The sequence below is a fragment of the Thrips palmi genome, unplaced genomic scaffold (genome assembly GCF_012932325.1).
Source record: "Thrips palmi isolate BJ-2018 unplaced genomic scaffold, TpBJ-2018v1 HiC_scaffold_1, whole genome shotgun sequence".
NCBI classification, from domain to species: Eukaryota; Metazoa; Arthropoda; class Insecta; order Thysanoptera; family Thripidae; genus Thrips; species Thrips palmi.
The window spans coordinates 774,970-792,745 of record NW_023144620.1 but is presented as its reverse complement, the minus strand read 5'-3'; the positions used below and the strand labels follow the sequence as shown (position 1 = coordinate 792,745).

The 17,776-nt window shown below is 44.6% G+C and overlaps 1 protein-coding gene across 4 annotated transcripts; it reads left to right on the top strand.

Annotated features, from left to right (window-relative positions):
• Positions 1 to 1,662: 1,662 nt before the first annotated feature.
• LOC117639061 (polyubiquitin-like) lies at positions 1,663 to 15,992 on the top strand. Of its 4 annotated transcripts, none has more exons than XM_034374436.1 (6): positions 1,663 to 1,918; positions 7,472 to 7,693; positions 11,138 to 11,326; positions 12,966 to 13,194; positions 14,038 to 14,406; positions 14,868 to 15,992. In XM_034374436.1, the coding sequence occupies exons 1-6, from the start codon at positions 1,890 to 1,892 to the stop codon at positions 15,417 to 15,419; spliced, it is 1,590 nt and encodes a 529-aa protein (XP_034230327.1). In that variant the 5' UTR covers positions 1,663 to 1,889; the 3' UTR covers positions 15,420 to 15,992. The 4 variants fall into 4 exon arrangements, with proteins under 4 accessions (XP_034230327.1, XP_034230354.1, XP_034230336.1 ...); XM_034374463.1 differs by lacking the exon at positions 1,663 to 1,918 and adding an exon at positions 2,687 to 2,838; XM_034374445.1 differs by lacking the exon at positions 1,663 to 1,918 and adding an exon at positions 2,688 to 2,922.
• Positions 15,993 to 17,776: the final 1,784 nt, after the last annotated feature.

The following is a 17,776-nucleotide window of genomic DNA, read 5'->3' as shown; positions in this document are numbered from 1 at the left end:
CGTGTATTTGCAATGTACACTCTTATTTGGCGTGTACGCCAGGCATACTCTACTTTAGCGTGTGCCTGGCACGTATGCTGTAACTAAGAGTGCGCTTGGAAGCATGATTAATAAGAGTGTGCTATGTACCCACTTCAGTTTGCAAAGTACTCGTGTTTAGCTTTTCCAAGCTCGGCCACGAATGGGTCTCGGGCACAAACATCAAGGCGCTCCGGATGCAGCGCATCTGCCCGTATGTGCCCGTACTTGCCCGCTCTAGCCCGCATCTGCCCGTACTTGCCCGCATGCGGGTTCGAATCTCAACCCGCCTTCGGATGATGCGCCCGTACCTGCCCGTGCTGTGCCCGTGCTGAGCCCGCACACGCCCGTGCTGTGCCCAGATTTGCTCAGGCTGTGCCCGCAACGGGCGCGAAATCTTTTTGTCTGAGGTAGGCCTGCCCGTCAGGCCGGGCTGCGCTGCGTGGCTCCCACTGCCTACCTGGCAGGCGCTTTACCACGATTGAATGTACCCGGTTTGTGGTTCGGCATTCCACGACGAAGGGCAGCACCTCCGCCAGTGCCAGGGTGTGTGTGTGTGGAATGGCCCTAGCCACGCCGGCTCACCACTTAAGGGGGAAAATAGGGAAATAGTGGTTTGCAGAGGCCCACGCGAATCGCTCGTTCTCCTAAACGAAGAATAATACTTTGGGTGGTTGAGCTTTTCTTTTAGATGATAAATAAAGGTAGATTTTGGAATTTTTTGAGAGATTTAAAAATATGGGTTTTTGAGATATCACACTTTAGAAGTTACACCTTTTTTGAAGTTTCAATTATTTTTTTTAAGAAAACCCAAAGAAATATATTCTTGTGTAGTTGTTTCTCCTCTTTCCAATGGTGGTCTCAGATTTGAGGTACGACGAACGGTTGCCGAGATAATTGTATTTTAGTGCACCCATGTCGTCATGTATGTGAAAAACTTCATCAGGCCGTAGTTCGGAGCCCGGTGCAGATTTCGAAAAACTGAGTTGGGGTCTTCGAATGGTACCATGAGGCCAACAATCGACCACTATGGCGATGGCCTCCGACAAGTTGATGGTCCGAGCCCTGTCGAGTTGGCATGGAATGACCCAATTACGAAACTCCGTCAGTGTCGCCCTCCACTTGTTGTTGGTCGAAAGGAAAGACTGGTTGGGTACCAATTTGGATGACAATAGCTCCGATGTGAGAGGCCTGCCGTGAACTTGTGAAAGGGGGCTGCAAGGGCGGATGCAGTAGTAATCAATGTCGTTGGAGAAAAACCTTGGTTGCACCATTCATTTTCATGTTAAACCCCTTTCTCTCGTATTTAGGGTTAAGTTAAAATATTTAGAAAGGCTTATGAGTGTACAAGGGAACTGAAATCTCATGCTCTTTCCATCCGTGCAAAGCATTACCATCACTGTCAACGGCCTAGTTTGCAGGGTCAGCCGATGCGGATCGGAATCAGTTTCGGGTCCCTGCCATGCCCTCCGCGTTTAGAGACGGCCCCTTCAGTCAGGTCCTGACTCGTCGCAACAAAGGGGCACGCTGCTGGGCGATAGCCGGCCAAGCTGCGCCGGCTACCCGAGACGAGCGACGCGATCAGCAGAGGGTGGACTCCCCCCCCCCTCCCCATCCCTCTTGCCCGTCGCCTAGCCCGGACCGCCGACCGCGCCGCCACCGGCTCTGCCTCCACCCCGCCGCCCGCTCCCCTCCCCTCCCGTCCCTGCGCGCGCCAGTGCCAGTTGTGTCTGTGACTCGGAGCGGTGAACAGCAGTGCAGCAGCCAGCGGTGTCGTGTAGCAGCCCAGCACGCCGCTTCGTCGGGCGTTTGGCCACGTTCCGCAACAAACAGGAAGTTCGAACCTGCATGGTGCGAGGTCCCTTGGAAGAATGTCGGATTTCCCGGTATCGCAAATGGGGTGAGTTACAATGCAGCGGACTGTTTGAGCGATAGCTCTCATTTTAATGAGCATTGTGTCACGCTCCTTTGAATGCGAACCAGCCATTTAGGAGATTTCTCACATCCAAACCAACGCGACAGAATGCTCAAATGAGGGCGATATTTTTCGCTGTCGTCCCCACTCTACTCAGGAATCCTCGACTTCCGGTTTAGAGATCACTGCCAAGCCAGTGGTAAGTTTGCTTGCCACAACATTGGCAAGCCGTTTTGACACCCGAAAATTCGCAAACTGCTTGCCCACGTTTGGCAAGTTTATAAAGATTGCAGGTCAAAGGATTCCACATTTTGGCAATCAAAACGGCTTGACAAATTTGAAGCGATCAAAGTCACCACTAAGTGCAGTGATTCGTCAAAGACAAATTTTGAGCGCGGTGCATGCAGGCGATTTCGTATACGATGGGGTACTCCGGAGAAGAGCTGGACCGGAAGTGGAGAAGAATTCAAGAAGTACTACAAACGCCGGACTTGTATGAGAATTTAACTCTGCAGAAGCGGCAGAACGGCGACGCAGGCACTCATTCTCACCAATTTCGCACACTTTGTTTTTCTTGCTTTCTTTTCAACTTTCGTTCCATTTCTTCCCCGAAGTATCCTAGTTGCTGTACGGGTCCCTTCGCCTGCACTGGCAGGCTCTGACGATGAACGTAAACAGATTATATTGGAAACTAACAGGCACTTGCAACGAATTCCTGGACCGGAAGTCATGGATGGAAATAAGAAAAGCCGCCTGTGGGCAGACTTACTATATTTCCTCTTTCGTTTCCGGTCTAGGGTTGATACAATGTTCTATAGGGCACTCCACTGAATCTCGAAACGGAAGTTGATGAACAGAAGTTAGGCTTTAAAACACGTTCTGCGCATGTGCGCCGGGTGATGCAGGTACTGCAGGCACTCTGTTAGGACTTCCTTTGTTCATCTCGGGAACATAGGAAGTGGTTTTAAGGAGAGGCACAAGAAGCATTGGTAACAGGTTCCTAAATTCTTTTATCAACTATTTGTGATCAGGGCCTATTTCAAGTTTTGAATTATCCTCTACGTTAAAGAAAGAAATTTCTTAGGCCTTGAGACACTTCTAGCTGGGCCTAAAGTGAAGAACAAGGAGAAGAACATAGACCGGAAACAGTACAAGAAATCGTTCTTTTTCGGGGGTTTTGGCAGGTTCAAATCAAATTGCATTATGAAAATAAGCTACCTTCAATGTTTGGATAGAGGATTAACATTCGTCATCAAGAAATAAGAGTAATTTGGCAACTGTTTCCGGCTTATGTTCTTCTTCTTGTTCCTGACTCCAGACGACCCTGATAGTAGTGTCCATTGCTAACCCTCTTGGCTGCTGCTCTGTCGTAGGTCATTTGACGTCAGCACATTTTAGGACGTTTATGCTGCGTTACTGTAGCGCTTGTAAGAAGCTGGTCCCGGTGTTCACTATTCCTCCCCTCCATAGTGGGATTTTTGAGTCCTCAACCGGAAGTTGTAAAATAAATTAGTGTCTTTGCGTGCGTAGTCTCACTCTTCTGTGTTTACAAGGTAGGTGTACGCCAGACCGTGTCTTGTAACAGGCTGCGCGATGCTGCGCCAGTTACGACAATCCACGCCTGGCGTTACACCTACCTTGGCCTGCGGCGCTTTCCTGCCTTCGGCAGGCTAAGTTTCTTTTCCAGGCATCCGCATACCAATTTGCGTGATTGAAGGTCAAAACAGCATTTGATTTCGTGCCTAGGGCTGCATTGGCCTGACATTTTAACTTGTCGAGGCTGGGGAGCTCCGCCCCCCAGACCCCCTTTCTTCAAGACAGAAGTGGTCTGCCTGCAGAAAACTCGATTTTTCGCCGTTTTTTAGGTGTTTTTCGGCTATAAAAACCGAACCAGTCGAGCTAGTATAGTGACATTTTGCGTGTGCCGAGCCAAGGACATACCCAAAAAGTGTGCAAAATCTCACCGAGATCGGCCGAGCCGTTCAGGAGGAGTAGCGCGGACACACACACATACGCACGCAGACAGGAAAAGTTTTCCAACCCCACCTGAGTAACAGGCTTCGCTATCGCTCAGCCAATAATGAACTAATTTAAAAATCAATAACATTTTTATTGCATTAGTAGCGCCATGAAAAAGTTATTGCATCATAAGTGCAATAATTATTGTATTGCATTGGCGCATTTATCGCATTATTAGCGTAGTTATCATTTTATGGCACCAAAACTGTGATAATCTGGGCCCAGATCGGACAAAACCTAAGGGACTTATTGAATTTTTAGTGCGATAATTTTTTATTGCTGCCACAGATGCGATAATTTGAAGGAATCACACTTGCCTTTTTATCGCAGCAAATTGTATGAAACTTATCACATTAGAAATACCAGTGTTGCAAAAAGGAAAATATATGGAAAATATGTGTCAATATATGACTCCATATATGTTTCATGCATTGTCAATATACAGTAATTGTATCTTGCTCAATATATTGCAAATTATCTTGCGCAATACGTGGTTTATATTTGGGGGTATATCTTAGTGCCCGTTAATATATAATGCATATATTTCCCAATATAATATTATCTTCGCGAAATGTATGTTTCAATATCTGACACGGTGCCCGTCGTGCGATGGGGCAGGGTGAGCAGGGCATGCCCTGCAGACTTTTCAAGTAACTTTTCTTAAAATCTTGGCACTCAATGTTCAAATGCGGCCATATTTCTCAACATGATTTTATCTTGTAAAATATATTGACGCCTTATATTGAGCAGGAGAAAGGTTCTTTTCTATGCGTTTAAGTCTCCAAGAAATTTTGAGAAATCCTGTTTAACAAGTTAACTGGAACAGTTCGGAAATTTTAAACGTCTCTTTTGGGTGTAGCGCGAAAAGTTCTTCTAGGCGACCTCGTTAGACCTGCAATTGGAAGTCCTCGCAAGGCGAAGTTTACAGTCTTTTATGATCGTAAAGGAAGCCTCTGAGTCGTCACAGTCCATGGTGTGTTCACACGATATATTGCCTACACATGGAGCAATGTATGAATTTTATATGTTTGCCACATATTTTTTATATCGGAAAAGTATCTTGCTGAATTATCTTTTCCACATATGACATCAATACATGTTGGGCCATATATTTTGTCCATATACTGCCCATATATTTTCCATTTTGCAAGGGACACTCGTCTCCTGCAAAGAGAGTGGATCCCTGAAATCACGTACGACTTTTGACTGTTCTGCCGAGCTCCGGTCGGTGTTTCTGGTGTTTATTTGTCACTTCCGGTTTCGATCTTTCGATGCTGGTCTTTTGTAACCCTGTTGCCTGAGCCTGAACGCGTCCCTCCAGGGGTGAGGATATTTCGATGTCAGATAATATTATCTGACGCTCAGTTCAACATGCTGTCTCTGGAATTCAGCTCCAATTTTGACGTTTGGCGGTGTGCTTGAAACTCCGCTTGTTGTGCATAGAGGTCTAAAGTAGCATACCCACCAAATGTCATGGGACTTTTTTTGTCCCATGAATAATGCAATTCTAAGCACATCCGGTGGTGCTGCAATTTTTTTGTCCGCCAGGCGGGACAAATTGTAATTGCATAAATCGTGGGACAAAAAAAAACCCTTATAAAAATTATTTGCTCCGAGATCTGTCCGAGCGGGGTTCCAGCCCGAAAGAGGTCCGTCGGGCTAGTCCGACGAAGCTCCAGAATGTTCCCAAATCGGCAACTTTACGGATGTGTCCGAGAACCGAAATGCGGGCTGGTTTCGGACTGTCCGAGTCTCGGTTCCGAAAAAAAATCCGACGGCGGTAAGCCAGAGGCAAACCGTATTCGAACCCTCGCTTCCTACCTTCCTCTCTGTCTTTGCACACCAGTGCTGACGTCGGAGCCAACTGAGCTAACCCGACAGATGAGGACTGGGGGCTCCGGTGAGCCTCTTCACTGACTCTGCGCTGCGCTCTCCGCTCCGCTCCTTCCTCTGGGCGCTGGGAGGCGCGATTTTCAAGATAGAAGAGTGGGGATTTTTCAAGAAGACCTCGAATTTAAAATATTTTACGTCCAACACGTTTTCTTATGCATACCTGTATTTAAAGTTTCATGTTTCTCCGGTTGTACGAAACAATTTAAATTAATTGACTGAATGCATGCAATTTAAACCACGTTTTGTGGTATTTGTTTCGGCACATAGTAACGACAAAAAATTGCTGTATTTCCAATAAATTTTTAATTCTAAATTTCCTTACGAAAGGCGAATGTTTGAGATTGAACATTGCGGAATCACTTCGACACACCTCAACTGTAGCTTTGCTAAAGGAACATTTGTCTAAGTCCCAAAGCGAGGGGGAAACGGTACAGAGTTCCGAAAACAGTCCGGAGGGGAGACTTTCCTCGGACGTATTCCGGGTAAGTCCGCTGCCCCGGACTCCCGGCGGACCGACCCGGACTTTCCAGGGAGTCCCGGACACATATCGGTCTGGCCCGTCCGAACAGCGGCCCCTTCGCGGACTAACCACGGAATCGTCCGGAGGCATTCGGACGCTTCTGGGGACAGCCCGAGGTGGCGGGGGCTCTTTCGGACGGCTGGCGGCAAGATTTCGGAACAATTCGTTTCTACACGGGAAAGTCCCAAGACATTTAGTCTGTAGCTTTCTCAAGATTTTTTTCTCTGCATTGCTCCTCGTGTATTTCCAAAATTAACTAGTTCACTGAGAATCCAAACGCTATGAGTATAGCGTCAATTGGTGCAATGCAAAAGCATTGCACATGAAGTGCAATGCCTCCCAATTCCCATGCATTAGCATAGGGCATTTTCGGGAAGCATTGCACCTAAGGTGCAATATGGCTGTGGCATTGCACGTAAGGTGCAATATCTCAGCGCATTGCACCATACGTGCTATACTCATAGCGTTTGGAATCTCAGTGTTTTGATAGCTACTTTGTTTTGTATGTTCTACTTGGAGAGCTAAAAGCTCCGGACTTGACAGACGCTCGGGTCTACTCCTGTTCAGCGACGCAGGAGCTCAAAACGCGTCTCGAGTTTTGGCCGCCGCAGCTGGTCTTCTGTCCCACTGTGTAGCGAGGGGGAATACTGCGAATCAGGGAATGTGACGTCACGTTCGTTCAAACGTGAATCATGTCACGTTCCTTTGAATACTGTGTCACATTCGTTTTGATGTGAGCCAGCCTCGTCGAGGCCCGGGGCCAGCCGATTCACGTTCAAACGAATGTGACACAGTATTCAAACGACCGTGACACGATTCACGTTTAAACGAAAGTGACGTCACAGTCCCTTATTCCCAGTGAAAGCACTCGCGTAACAATCGGGTCACTATGTCTGTAATAGCACGCGTAATAGTGTGCATAATAGTAGCGTAATAGCCAAAATTCTCCAAATTTGATTCAGTTTAGGATTTTTCTTGGTCTGTTTTCAGCTAAATCCTTTTAATTTGGAGGCGTAATAGAGCGCAATAGACGTAATAGTCGGGTCCGCAAGTTTTGAAGTGATTTCCCTTCGGCGTGGAGTGTACTTTAGCCCCGTTGCCTGCAGGACGGTGTCGCTGCTGGACGACGACGGGGACGCCCTCTTCACGGTCGGGGCGGAGTGCGGCGGCGCGCCGTGCCGCGTGGCCGTGGACCGCGCCGGCCGAGCGCAGCCCATCATGCGCCTCGTGGCGCAGCGCCCCGGGGAGCTGCGCATCAAGATAGAGAACCCCAACGCCTACGGGTCTGCCTACTTCATGATCCGTCGCCTGGAGGACAACAGCTGTCGGTAAGTAGCTTCGTTTCAATGTGAAGGGGACGTATTTCATTCGTGTCCACTGTGAAGCAGATGCTTCGTAGACGGTTTTGAGCGCGGAATGTACCATGTACTCAACGCAAGATTCAACAAATGTGACGTTTAAGTCGTTGGAATGTGAATTTTGTCACGTTCGTTTGAATATGATGTCAGCTTTGAGTCGGGCATGTTAAAAAGTACGGAACGTCCGTGCTAGTAACCGGTTTCAAGTTCACTGTCAGTCTCGTATTGACCATTTATCTCTTGCCATAAAGTTTTTCGTGCAAACGCAATATGTGCTATTTTCTTTTTAGCTATGCACCATTTTGCTCATTGTATAATGTATTTAGTCCATTAAACCAGACTTTTTGTCATTTGCAACGTACTTTTCAATTTCTAAATGATCTATTGACACTCTTATCTTTAAAACGATCAAAATTGTGCATAACTAAGGAGAAAATAGTACATTTTATGTTTTCTTAAAAACGTAATAAGGAAGAGAAAAAAACTCCATATACGTCTGAGAGTGTATGGTGGTGTATGGAATTTCCGTAATGAGCAAGAACGGACGGTCCAGGCAAATCATCAACTTCTCACTGTTAACCCTACAAAAAAAACTCCTCTTTGTAATTCAAAGAAAACAGTGGCTTCGCAGCCTACGAAGAAAATCGTGTGCAATACGAACAATTTTTTGTTATCCAAAGAAACACTCTAAAAAGCCGTTACAAGCGATTTCCTTCCTGCTGGGAAGCCGCCGTTTTCTTCGTATTACAAAGAGCAGCCCTTTCACTGTTATTGAAACTGCGATAACAACTGTCTATATTTTGCAATTAAAAAAAACTTGTCACGTTTTTTTTTTGCTATGATGACAACTAAATATCTGCATTAAAAAAATCTATAGCTAAATTTTGCAATAAAGCATCACATTTTTGCGATAATGACTACAAAGAAAATGCTATAAAAAGTTATCGCAGAAAAAAATGGCATAAAAGTTACTACAAAACGCTCTGTTATCGCAAAAATTTGGATAGTTTTTCGTGCAAACGCAATATGTGCTATTTCTTTTAGCTATGCACCATTTTGCTCATTGTATAATGTATTAGTCCATAAACCAGACTTTTTGTCATTTGCAACGTACTTTTCAATTTCTAAATGATCTATTGACACTCTTTTCTTTAAAACGATCAATTGTGCATAACTAAGGAGAAAATAGTACATTTTATGTTTTCTTAAAACGTATAGGAAGAGAAAAAAACTCCATTACGTCCTGAGAGTGTATGGTGGTGTATGGAATTTCCGTAATGAGCAGAACGGACGGTCCAGGCAAATCATCAACTTCTCACTGTTAACCCTACAAAAAAAACTCCTCTTTGTAATTCAAAAAAACAGGGCTTCGCAGCCTACGAAGAAAATCGTGTGTAATACGACAATTTTTTGTATCCAAAGTAAACCTCTAAAAGCCGTTACAAGCGATTTTCCTGCTGGAAGCCGCTTTTCTCGTATTAAAGAGCAGCCCTTCACTGTTATTGAAACTGCGATAACAATGTCTTATTTTGCAATTAAAAAAACTTGCACGTTTTTTTTTGCCTTGATGACAACTAAATATCTGCATTAAAAATCTATAGCTAAATTTGCAATAAAGCATCACATTTTTGCGATAATGACTACAAAAAAATGCTATAAAAAGTTATCGCAGAGAAAAAATGGCTAATTTCGGACTACAAAACGCTCGTATCGCCAAAATTGTGGAGTGGTTATTTCAAAAATGAAACAATTATCGCACTGCGCAGGGTGTTGATATGTAGGGAATCTGAAACTCGGTTTATCGAAAAATTTGTGTAAATTATCGCAAATGAAGACAGTGGGATATGCCCCCATTACGGAAACGGGGTTTTCGGATCACTCGTGTACATTTGACAACTCTGTCATCAGGAAGCAAGAGCCACAAGCACACTTGGATGGCTTTTTGCGCATATACCTTATACCTCTAAATCACCGTAGCGTAAACAATAGCAAACTTAAGAGTAGAGTGTTTGATTTAAGCTTTTACTCAGAGTCCGACCAAGCGTATAAACAATATGGGCTGGCAGCCGAAACTGTAATGGCGGTTCTGGGTGATTTTTGAATGAGTGAGGCACAGCTAAGGCGATGCCTCTGACAATTTTCATCTCTGGTCAAAAGCGGGTTTGATCGGCCAAAACTGACAATTCCCTTGACTTCCCTAAGGGTAATTTCGCAAGAACACAACAACTGCCTCACGGCTCAGCGCGCATGAGTGGGACGTCCCCGGTGAAACTTTCAACGCCGGCTCGACCAAGACTGAAGCTCGCTTAAGGTCTATGTATTATCCATACACTATCATTGCAACAGCGGTTTATATCCCGTGTACTTGACTTTCATAGAAAAAACCAAACATCAATTTTCTTTCATGTACATATCCTACCTCAATGTCAAGGACTGTTTTGTGACTAATTTTTTCATGTGACATGAGAGTTGGACTTAGCGAATGGCTGCATAGCTCGCCGGTTTACTACAATTGAAATGTAAGGTTTTCCAGTGAGCCCATATCTTCCTAACCGCACATACGACACGACTGCTTGCTTTTCATGTGCATGTATGTAATCGTATGTAATCTTAAAGAGGGAGATTTACGATTCATTTACGCGTTAAGTATGGCCCGAGTTGCATATAAAAGCTTTTCGGTCAAATTTTTAAAAATAAGCCGCCTTCTAAACAGTTCCACTAGTTCGGCGTACTCTCCCTGAAACCGAACTATTATTTCAAGTTCAAAACCATGACTTCAAATTATGTAAGAATGACCACCCCTACCATACCTCCACATCTAAGCCCTTACGAATTTCTCATATAATCATGTAAGCACTATAGAAAGAGGCAACGATCGATTTTGAGACCAAAATCAGAACGAAAAGTCGTTTTTTCCGCGGGTGTCCGAAATTACCCCAAAACACGGGGTAACTTCGGACACTGCTTCGGACCCTCCACTGTGAAAACGGTGAGGCGCAGATATTTGAAATTAGCGCCAAATCGAAGCTGAAGGTGGGTAGATGATAAATTTTAACCCTCAAGTCCATGACAACACCACAACTTCCACAATTTCAAAAAAAACTCAAAAGTGTCCGAAGTTACCCCGTTTCACGGTACAATGTACCATTTTTTTTCAAATACCCATTTGTACGTTTGATGACATGGGGGAGGGGGGCGGGGGGTCAAAAATCCAAAAATCGTGATTACGTAATATGTGGACGGCCCCTACCTAAGCACTAAAGTGTACGTTAATGTGCTTACAGTTAGTGCATATCGAATCGCATGCTCAATTTTGTTCAAAGATCATGCACTGAAGAGTACATGGTAATTTAGTGTGATCATATTCCACCTCCAGTGTGAGTGTGCAACGTGTGCTCTTGCTTCCGACTTCAGTGCCTCTGAGGTGAGCCGCGACGACGGCCAGGTGGTCAATGACTACAACATCCTGGGCTCCGGAGACCACGGAGTCATTTCCCGGGACAAGTCCACCGAGTCGGCCATGGTCGTCACGCCGGTGCAGCAGGGCGGCGGGGGAACCGTCAGGGAGAGCGACGAGGCCGCCAAGACGGTGCCGAGGACGAGGTGAGTCCTTGATGCTTCGGTGCATCCTCAACTTGAAACTGCGCCCGAAATCGGCATCTGTTCCGAAACCGTTTCAGTTATCCCCTTAAATTAGCTTTTAGTGCGCGTGATTTCCCGAAAGCACTTCGAATCCGACCACGAACAACACAGGGAAATGCTCATCTCTACGTGCAGTTTCGAGTAGGCAATTGCAAGGTTTATACAAACGTTGAAAACCTTAAAATCAGGGAAAAGTCAGGGAAAAAATATGGTCAGGGAAATTAAGGAAATATCACGGAATTTCGCAAAATGCAGCAAAACGTCAGTGAAAAATATATTTACTGCGACAAGGTTCCTGTTTGCTGGACAACTGCGGAGGAGAGCGCGAGACACCGGTCTTTCGACTTCACCTCAACCAATGTTTCGATGCGCTTAAGGTTACTGTAAGGTGAAAAAACTATCTTCCAAAGTATATGTGGCAGTGCTTTGGTTTTTGGTGATTTAGTTACTTTCTATGAAAAACTTTTACAGCCACAGACTAGCCTCCCAACTCCCATTAGTTCCAAAGTTATGAGGGTTTTAGTGTTATTTTAGTCGTTTACTAAAAATTCTCCTTGAGATGAACCAAAAAGTTTGCGGAGGTGTGCTTTTTTATTTTAAGGCCCAATGGACATGCAAACAGACTAGCAAAGCCGGATTTGACAATATATGCATAGATAAGCTGTAATTACTGTTTGGAAAATGCGTTTTGAATTTTTTACTTCAATTTGGTAAAATTTTAGTATTTTTTGGTGTTTTTTTGTGTTTTTTGAGAAAAATTCCTGTTTCATGTTGGAATTTTGGAAATCCGGCTTTGCTACGAGATAGGCAAATCAATAAAGAACTTGTCAAACAAAAATCAAGTCTCGACAACTTTTGGTTCATCGCAAGGAGAATTTTTAGTAAACGACTAAATTTGTTACGTAAACTTCAATAACTCAGAAAATAATGGGAGTTGAGTGCCTCAACTTTGGGTTTAAGTTCATCTTATAGTAAGCAACCTGAAACCTAAATACAAACATGATGCCACAGTTATTTTGAAAAATGATATTTCACATTTTTTCACTTTACAGTAACCTTAAGTGTCAGGGAAATTTGCAATTTTGCATCCGAGAAATCAGGGAAAAGTCAGCCTAGGCAGCCTAAGCAGAATAATTTTTCATGACATGCAGAGTAGAGAAGTTCATCCTTCCTATATCTTATGTTGTTTTTGTGGCATGCTGGAAATTAAATTTGCAGGGGCTAAAATTTACACTACCAATAGTTCACTGTCAGTTTTGCTTGCTTCAAAATTGGCAAGCCGTTTTAAATGCCGCAAATTGGCAAGTCTGATATCGTCATTAGTTAGCTTTGCTGTGGCGCTCGGGCTGCCTGCAATGCAAAATTTTAGTTAAGTATTGCTGCACTGTAACGGTTCATGGTTTTCCCAGGAAGTCCCTGGAAATCGCCTGCCTCTATCATAGGCTTCCTGGGAAAACCAGTTATCTTTTTTTCGTGTGGGACAGGCTTGCCAAATCTAACTTTAAAACGGAATGCCCATGTTTTGGCAAGCAGACTTGACGCTGGACTCGCAGTGTTCGTAGCGCTTTATTAACGCTTCAATGTTCGTTTTGTCTTTCAGGTTCAGCGTTCTGGTGGCGCCCGCCGTGGGCCACTCCAAGTGGGAGCCGGCCTACTGGACTCCACGGCGCTGGGTGGCTGCGAAGCCCAGCGACGGAGCCGACAGGGGCAGGAACCCCATGGCCAAGATGTGGGTCCGGGTGTGGGTAGTCCCGAAGGGCACGGCTATGATGGTGCCCGCCTGGCCGTCCCAGACCGTTCTGGACTTCAAGAGGACATTGGCACGGAAGGTAAGTCGTTGATGCGAGGGCTAATCCACTGTCAAGTTTTATGCGCAATGGTTGTCCTCATCAAATGTCCATGCAGAACTCTGTACGTGTAACCTGCACGATTCCGTGCATACGTGGCCTTTTCGTAATACAGCAGAATTTTAAGCGAACGCTGTACTGGTTTTCAATTATGACTTTGTAGAAAATTGTTCATAAACATGAAGCGTGAGAATGTGCTAGTTAGCCGGTGTATTTGCCACCCATGTAGCCTACTTATATATAGGTGGTTTCGTCATCTGATGGAATGTGTTCAATTCATGTACAATGGCTGGGGAAAGATGTGTGCTTTCACTTATCGTTCCTCCTGTGTCTGCTCTCTGAAAATCTTACAAACTATTTTAAGCCTTACTCAGAAAAGCAGCTCGTTGTAACAAATTATTTTGAGCATTCATAAGCTTACAAAGCAAATACCTTTTTAACTTGCAAACTATTTCTTCGTATAACGAATTTCATTATTTTGTACTATATATGCTTTAAATACTTCGTACACTCCCAGACTGTTATTCACTTTTTGTCCTTTGTTAAAGAGAATTTTACACAGCAATAAAAAGTACTTATGTAAGATTTCGTTCGTTATATTGATTTATAGTCAATTTGCTATTCTTAAAGTGTCAATGCGCAATTGACTTGAAAAATATTCAATAATTGATGACAATTTAGTCTCTATAGTGATCAATATTGTACATGGTTACAAAGAAAATAAAACACATTATTGCTGTTTAAAAAACTACGTAAGCAAATGACAAAAAGTCAATAAGAGTCTGAGAGTGTAGGGTTTTAATCGTGTGCGTGTCGTTGTTTCAGCTCGGCGACGGCGCCACGGCGGAGCGACTGCGGCTGTACCGGACGGAGGACGCCCTGGAGGACTGGCGGCAGCTGGACGCGTGCAGGGTGTACCACGAGACGCACTTGTACGTGGTGGTGGCCGCGGCACCCAGCCGCCGGCCCACGCAGGGCCGCCTCATGGCGGTGCGGGCGCGCTGCTTCGGCGAGGAGGTGTGCGACCTGGTGCTGCAGCTGCGCGCGCGCGCCACCATCGCCGAGCTCAAGGAGGCCGCCCGCAAGAAGCTCCGCGCCGGCCGGACCGACGCCCTCCGCGCCGTGAGGGTCGGCCTGCCCTGCGGCCTGCCCGACGACTGGCTGGTGTGCGAGGTCACGGACGAGCAGTCGAGGGTGAGTCGAGTCTGCTTGCCGGACTTGGGGATGGGCCGACATTCGTGAGAAGCCCTGGAAATGCACTCTGATTCTTGAATTTAAAAATACCCTTTTACAAGTTTCCTGTTGAAATAGTTTTTCTTCGCTATTTATTTTGTTCATTTTCTGGACAATTTTATGCTCTTCCAGATGCACTTTGGATCGAAAATTAAAAACTTAGACTAAAATCGTGCGCGCTGAGGCACATTTTAATTTTGCAGATCTAAATTACGTGCTTCATTTGTTTTGAAATTGTTGTGTAAAGCTTGTACTCAACCATGGTGCGTGCCGTCGCTCTCTAGCATTCGTACCAATCCTTTAATCGAGGTCCAAACAGAAACTTCTTATACCATTCAAAAAAAGAAACGCGCCGAAAGTGCTACTTCCCCTTTTAAATATCACTTCATTGGACTGCTTTAATAAGCGGATCTTCTTTGCAGGTCCACCTCATTGTGAGTAATGCTCACTTCGAAGCCAGACAGATGCGTCTCTGCGTGTCGTCTCTCAGCGGCGGCCAGCCGCTGTACGTGTGCGTGCCCCGATGTGCCCTCGTCAGGGACGTGAAGCAGCGCGTCCAGGCCGAGGAGGGCTTCCCGCCGCACCTGCAGCGGGTCCTGTTCGGCGCCGAGACGCTGCAGGACGACTTCCGCCTGGCCGATTACGGCGTCGCCAGCGACGCCACCCTGCGCGTGGTGCTCAACCTCGCCGGCGGCGGCCCGGAGTTTCCGGAGGGCGCCGAGCAGGTGGAGGCCGTGCAGAGCACGCCGACCAAGGGCGACGACGCGGAGGACGCCAACAGGGACGCCGACCTGGTGGTGGCCAAGGTGGTGGCCGGGCAGCGGCGCGCGCCGCCCGCAACCACGAGGTGCCACTACGCGGCGCTGCTGTCTCGGGCCGCGCCTCTGCTCATCATAGAGGTCTCCTTGGAGGCGGCTGCGTTGGAGCCTCCTGCCAAGAAGCCCCGCTTGGCTCGAGGTAGATTCATGCATTAGTAATTTCTTGACATTCTTATGTAGTTTTCATTTTTATTAGCTATCTGACCTGTAAGAGAAAAAGTATCATGTCCTTACTTTCACTACCTTACTGGTAAAGTTAGGCGTGTTATTGACAATGAGGTGATTAATTGTACTAGTGGATGATTAATCAAGTTGCGTTTGTTGAAAGTCCGGCTTTTGAAATTTTAACTGCACTAAATTTCAGATTGTTTACTTAATTTAATGGAGCTTAGGCTGTATTAGACCTGTAGTAAATTTTCAAGTGTTTGATTACTTGTTTGATTACCTGTCATTTACGTCCAGATTTTTATGATGAATCTGTTCCAAGTTTTTGTTATTTTACTGAATTTGAGAATAATGGCACTGTGTTTGACCTGTATTTAACTTCTGATTGATGAGCCACATCGTGCTTAATATAAAACCAATTTTATTAAAAATTGGACTGAGGTTACTTTTAAGCATTTTACTTAATTTTACTGTATTGACACTGGCCTTTCTATTTGAAAGTTGTGTCTTGTTTGACATTGTTCTGACATTGTTTATTAGTAAAACAAATTTGTCGCATATTAATTTTGATTGATCACTTTGGTACACCGCCCTTACGGGAGGGTCAATGGGTGAAGCGAATTCTCAACTTCAACTACAAAATCCACTGTGTAAGCTTACTTGGCTCAAACAGGGTGGCCACATGTCAGGGAAATAAAGATGTGTCAGGGAAGTCAGGGAAAATGCATAACCAGCGGTGTTAGGGAAAACCCCACAATCGTCAAAGAAAAAGTTTGAAGTGTGGTATTGAAACGTATTCAAAGGCTGATTAAAGGGAACATCGGAATCCAATTTTCGTCAATATGAGCCATTGTCTTTTGGCTCGCTTCGCTCGGGTCAAAAAAAATAGAAGAGGCTCTAAGCAACGTACATAATCCGTACTTTTCGCTACTTGATCGCTACTTAAGGATAAATCAGGTGCGAAATTTGGATACTATTCGGTAGTCCCTGAGAAACGTGAGTGGTTATATACGTAGAGACAGAGGGACAAACAGACGCACGACCTGTCACTTTTTGGTGCGCCTAAATGTTATGTGTGCGCAAAACTGTTGTTGCTTAGTTCTTTCTCAAATCGCACGACCCCCGAAATCGATGTCTCGGATTCGGACCAAACTTGGTGGACTCATTGCTTGGGTCACCAAAACCAAGTTTCTGACCCCAAAAATTTTTTTTTGCTCTAAAAATATTTTTTTCCCTAAAAGTGTAAAAAATGGACCAAAAATCGAATTTTCGTCCGATTGACCCTACATAGTGCAAAGTTGTTTTTTCAACGTCTTTTGATCTTATTTTATCCTATTTTATCCTATCCCACTCAGAAATGATTTTTAACACCACTATAAACCATGAAAAACGACAAAATTTTAACGTTTTCTTGAATACCCAAAAAATGCATCCGAATTTTTTCATGAAAATTTGTTTTTAAATTCATCTTTTGGTCATCTAACATGTGTCAAAAAATTGGGAGAGTTAAATTTGGGGGAACTTCAACAGGTATGAGGTCCCGTCAGGTATAATCCCATCGGGCATAATGTTCTTTAGGTATAATTGGCAACACGCATAATTCTCAACAGGTATAATAGATTTATTTTTAGTTTCATCAGGCATAATTTGCATGAAGTATAATTCTCATCAGGCATAACTTTTATTTTTTAATTTATTTTATATTTTACATTAAATTCAGCTCTGAGGAGCGATATACTGTGGGCAAAAGTGACACCTTGCCCGGTGGGTGCATTCAGAAAGCAAAGCAATAGTGGAACCTTGGCCAAGGAGGGAGACCCATTCCAGGGTTAGGAAGAAGAAAAGAAATCAGAACTGACACTTGTTGTTTTTCACTATGTAGGCAACTGTAAATTGCGACACTAAAATAGAATTTCAACTGAAGTACAAGTATTGGTATTGAAGGCTTGCAGCTGCAAACAGTGTGCTCACCATGTTTCGGGAGAGGGCTGAAATGACCAACAGCTGCCTACCAGATGGTTTCTCAGGACGGACGGAAAATGTACTATCAACAAGGATCCATACTGCAGCTGGCAAAATTGTGTATTATGCCTGATGGGAATTATATGTGAGGGGAATTATATTTGACGACATTATGCCTGATGGGAATTATATGTGAAGAGAATTATATCTTATGCTACGCTTGTATTTTTTGTATACTGTCGGTTATATCTGTTAAGAATTATACCTGAGGAGATTTCGTGCAAATCAACAATAATTATTTATGCGTTATATCTGATGAGAATTATGCATGATGAGATTATACCTGATGGGACCTTATACCTGATGAAGACTACTCGTTAAATTTG